Below are 5206 nucleotides of genomic sequence, written 5' to 3'. Positions count from 1 at the left end.
TATTTTGTTTTAGTAGAATTTAAAATGGTTCATGTTTTTTTTTTCAAAGTACAATTTTATAGTATTTAGCTTTTAGAAATAATTAATTTAACTAAACAAAAACATTAAAGGGATATTAACTGGTTTAAGTTCGCGTAAAAAGTTTTCTAACCGCTTTAAAATTTTCATTTTAAAAATCCCATCCATTTAAAAGATTTAATTAAATGATCTTTTAATTAAAATTGAAGAATAATTATGGTACTTACACATAAGTGTTTTATCCTCTCCTATTATATATAGATATATACTTATTAGAAGAAGAAGAAGATACACTAAAAATTACCTAGATCTACTACAACATTATCAATGAAATTCGTTACAAATTTGACGTACAATAATATCATCCTTGTTAATTTTTAAAAACAAGTATTTAAATTTGATATATAACTTATTCATCTGAATCTAAATTTGCAATTAATTATTGATAAAACAATCAATCTTAATCATTAACGTGACTACTGAAGAAGTAAAAAATATGAAAAAAGGGAGAAAAGAAGGAGACGTTTAATTAAAAAGTAACATGTGATTGTGTAATTTTTTTTTAAATAGCTTGTGATAAAAGAGATATTTGACCATAATTTTTTTTCACTTTATTTTTTTTGGAGTTAAACTCATTACTTTTGACTATAAAATTTCGAAATATAACTTGTAATTAAATTTTAGAATTTTCAATTTTCTTTGAAAAACAACAAACATATATATCACTTTTTTTCCGGTAAAAAAACAACTTTAATTTATATTTATGATAAAACATAATTTTAATTTATAAATATTATTTTTCACTTTACATATAAAAATTACTTTTTTCCCTCCAGACCCTATTCGATCCCGACCATTTTCTAATGAACCCTATCCGCAAACTCTCATCAACATTTCTCCAAAAACCCCTCATAAACTCCACTTTCTCCGCCGCCGTCCGCCGGCGGTTGTCGACCAAGAGCGGCAACGATGAGTGGAACGATGCATGGGAAGCTGCATGGCTTCCCGACGATCTTTCTGGAAAGAATCGATCTCCATGGGAAGCCGACGTAAATTTTGCACTTCCCGATGACACCAGCAACGCTGCAGAAAATACTCAAATTGAGTCTAGGGTTTCGGAAGTTGATGCGGAAACTAAAGCCTTTGTGGAGGATATGAATGAGAATTGGCACTTAAGAAAGGGGAAGCAGCAGAAAAATGGCAGTGAGGGCACAAATATGAACGAAAATGGAAGTTCGCTTTATAGTTTGGAGAATATAAAGAAGGATTATAGGTTGAAGAAGCAGAGAGTACATGCGGGTTTGTGGTTGAAGGAGATTGAGAAGATGGAAGAGGCTAAACTTGGGGATTCTATTGGTGGTAGTGGCAATGGCGATGATATTGAAAAACTTCTCAATAGCTGCTCAGAGTATGATCAAAGTTGCAATTTTTAATGTTTTTTATTTGAATTTATGTTCTTTTTTTGGCTTTGGGTTTGAAATTCATGAGTATATTTTATAGTGGACTATGCTTATGGAAATAGAGGATACATAAACCACAATTAATTTGGAATTGAGGCGTAATAGGTCATTGATTGATATAATTGATTGTGCATATGGGATATATAAGACTCATGTAGTGAACTCCAACTAGTTTGAGGTTGACTCAGTGTTGCTCGTCTATAATATAGAAGATTTACAAGTAGTTTGAGATTGGGGTGTAATTGATCATTGATCAGTATAAATTTAATGCATTTATGGTAGGGATTGTGGTGTGGTTGATTGTTGATTCGTAAATCTGTGCTTATGGATATAGAAAAATCATAGTGTATTTGGAAGGAAGGAATCTCAGATGTTTTGATGGTATCTCAACTCCAATTAGCAGTTTGAAATCATTTTGCCTAATTAATCTCTTCCATTGGAGCAACTTATCCCCTGTAAATGATATATTACCCCTCTTAGATTTCATTAGCTCCCTCATTATGGCTTAGCGACCATTCTTTTGCTTGTGGCTAACTCCTTGATTAAATAGGTGTTTTTGTTCCCAGGAGTTAACCATGTTTTTGTGTATGTAATTTGCATCTCCTTGATGCCTTTCTAATACAACATCTTACTTCATCAAAAAAAAAAAACTCATAGTCGAACCCATATAGTTTGAGAATGAGGCATAGTCGTTTTTTTTTTGGGACAAGTAGGATTGATGTGTAGTTTTATGATTATTGACTGTGCATGTGGATGTATTGATTCATATAACTGACCGTATATAGTTTGTATTGATGCATAGTTGATCACTGATTGATATGGTTGACTGTGCTTATTGATGTGGATTTGAATTGATTCATAATCAGATCTTTAACTATTTTGCATGTGATTGTGAAGTCTTAATAGTTCTTTTAGAGGTGGATCTAGAATTTAGAGTTAGAGACTCGGATAAATTGAAGTTTATTATGTGGAGATATTCTTGAAACCTTTAGAGTACATATACTGTACGAACCATTTGGTCAAACCTAATGCTAAGAGCTTTATTGGCCTTTTTCCTATATAAGAATCTCGACACATCCTATAAGAGAAATTTGTGTTATCATCTCCTAGCTCCAACCATGTAGCCTTGCTTCTCTGGGCCAACAACATTTCCGCCAAATAGCTCTCCCTCTTAAATTCTCTCCCAACCTCTTTCTCCTCTTTCAATAGTAGTAAACACATAGGGTTAACCTGTAGTTGTTCTTGCACTGTTTTCACCTTTTCTCTTAAACTATTCACCTCACGATTAAGGTTGCTGAAGTATTGCACATGTAACCTTCTTAATGTCTGTTTGAGTCCCTTCATTTTCATCACAACTTTGTAAATTTGACACCCTTCCATTTGCCATCCCAATGTAGGAATGTCTTTGAATTGTGGGTGAGCATTCCACATGTTGCAGTATTTAAAAGGTCTTTTCTGTTTAGGTTTATCAACCAACAAACTAACATGTATTGGGTTGTGATCACTACCCCCTTCATGCATAAAATGAGCTCAACACTCAGGCATCTCATCCGACCTTTCTCCATTTATGAAGACCCAATCCAGCTTAGAATACACTCTATTGTGCTTCCACTTATCATTCCAAGTATAGGTGCTGCCAGTACTAGCCATTTCCTCTAACACACACACCTCGAGCCATTCCTGAAATTCTGCCACTTCCGCAAGTGTTACTGGATTGCCACCCAGTCTATCCTCACTATGTAGAACATCATTAAAGTCTCCAAGAATTGCCCAAGGCTTTGTGATTCCAACTCCTATTTGAGTTAAATAACCCCACTATTATTTCCTTTCCTCTCCCCCCCCCCCCCATTTGTAAGCATAAACTAATGTCATGTAAAATTCCTTTTATAGAGTAATATAAGTAACAAGACATGTGATTGCTTGTGCATTCTCACTACAAATTGTTACCTCACACATATCTTCTCTCCACAGCACGCAAATCCTTCCATTATAATGGGAAGAATGATTCGTATGATACTTCCACCCTCCAAATAGATTACCTGCTATATATTCTATATTGTTACTTTTTGTTTTAGTCTCCAATAGACGAATAATGTTCACTTTAAGCTGATTACAGAGGAGTTTGACCTCCTTCTGCTTCGTGTGGCCATTTAGGCCCCTTACATTCCAACACACTACATTAACCATTTCCCTTAGGGATTGGTTTTGTAGCCCCAACATTCCTGACTTGTTCTGCAGCCATCTCTTGCTCTCCCGCTTGAGTCAAAGATTGGAATGAATTATTTACTACCACAGCTGTAGACTTGTTTGCATTATACTGAACCCTCTGTTTCCCATTGCCTCGCTAAACTCTCCTTCGTACAAATCTGTCCTCCCCGCCTTTATCTTCTTGCTGTCTACCTGGTTCCTCTACCCCTGTCCCACTAGTACTTTTTGGTATAGGATTTAACTTCCTACACTCTGCCTTTACATGGCCATACTTATGGCAATGCTCACAGAAGGAAGGCTTCCAATCATAGGACACCTTCTGTGTAAGCACTACTCCCTTTTCATTCTGAAACATCACTTCTGGAAGTTCATTACCCACCTTCACCTCTACTAACAATCTTGCAAAGCTTAGCCCCAATTTCTTTTCAGTGTGCTTTTCGACCATTAAAGTCTTCTCCACTAGGCTTCCAATCTTGCTCATCCCTTTTGCACTCCAATATTTGAAGACTAATCCAGGCAGCTTAATCCAAATAGGGACTGTCGTTAATTCTTCTTTGGAACCATTTCAGGTGACCATGCTTTGTCAATAAGTGGCTTATTGTCCGTATCTCCCCCAAATTTATTGTATATACCCATTCAGTACTGCCATTCTCCTTTATTCCGATTTGTGTTTCGTTTTTTTTTTCTGGGCTACATCTTTATTTTGACGAGACAGAAGTTTTTCAACTACCTATACTAGAACATTGCCTTGAAAGAGACTGATGATGAAAGCAAACTGTAAGTAATAGACTTGCAGCTATAGACTTATTTTGATAGTTTAGATGAGTAGCATGGTATTTTTTTTTGGGGGGTAAAAAGTTGTATTATAATTTATACCAAAGTGAGAATTGAAGTACAAGGGGTGTACATGCTACTCTAGTCTCGCTTTGTGCCTTATAATGGATCTCTTGAATATGTTTTTGATCGAGATCTTTGGTTGTTTGACTCTTTTGCTGGAAGATACACATGTTCCTCTCTTTCCAGACATGGTATACTGCTCCTGCTAACATCATTCTGTTCACACATTCTCTTGGCTTTCTTCCTTTTGCCCATTTCTAAGCCCATGTAAGTTCATCATTCCATTGCATAGGGTCTCTATTGATAGTCAGCCATTGCAGCAACATCTTCCATACATATGCTGATACATCACATTCAATTTTCAAAGAATAAGTATGCAATGGTCTCATTTTCCTTTTCACAGAGGGGACAATTTTATGTTATTCTCTATTTTCATTCCTGGCCAAGTTTGTTTGAATACTTGGTCACTGTTAGATCTACTATTTGATCTAATATCATGATGATTTTGAACATATGATCAATCAAGATGGTACAGAATTTTACTAATTCGTCGAAAAGTAGCGATTTTTTATACAATGCTGTTGGTTGATTTATGCTGTTTTCTGTATGTCGTATTGCCATTCTACTTCTCTTTGGGAGTTTTTTTTTTTTTTTTTTTTTTTTGGGGGGGGGGGGGGGGGGGG

The 5206-nt window shown here is 35.4% G+C and overlaps 1 protein-coding gene across 1 annotated transcript in view; it reads left to right on the top strand.

The window, feature by feature from the left end:
* The first annotated feature begins 857 nt into the window (after positions 1-857).
* The window catches only part of LOC125864301 (protein GAMETE CELL DEFECTIVE 1, mitochondrial-like), a 7142-nt gene continuing 2793 nt past the window's right edge, over positions 858-5206 (top strand). The window contains exon 1 of the mRNA XM_049544221.1: positions 858-1426. Coding sequence (XP_049400178.1) covers positions 882-1426 — 545 coding nt within the window. The 5' untranslated portion in view covers positions 858-881. The remainder of the gene's footprint in view (positions 1427-5206) is intronic.

This window comes from Solanum stenotomum, chromosome 1, assembly GCF_019186545.1.
Source record: "Solanum stenotomum isolate F172 chromosome 1, ASM1918654v1, whole genome shotgun sequence".
Taxonomy (NCBI): Eukaryota; Viridiplantae; Streptophyta; class Magnoliopsida; order Solanales; family Solanaceae; genus Solanum; species Solanum stenotomum.
Note: the sequence above shows the minus strand (reverse complement) of the source record. Positions and strands in the feature narration are given on the sequence as shown.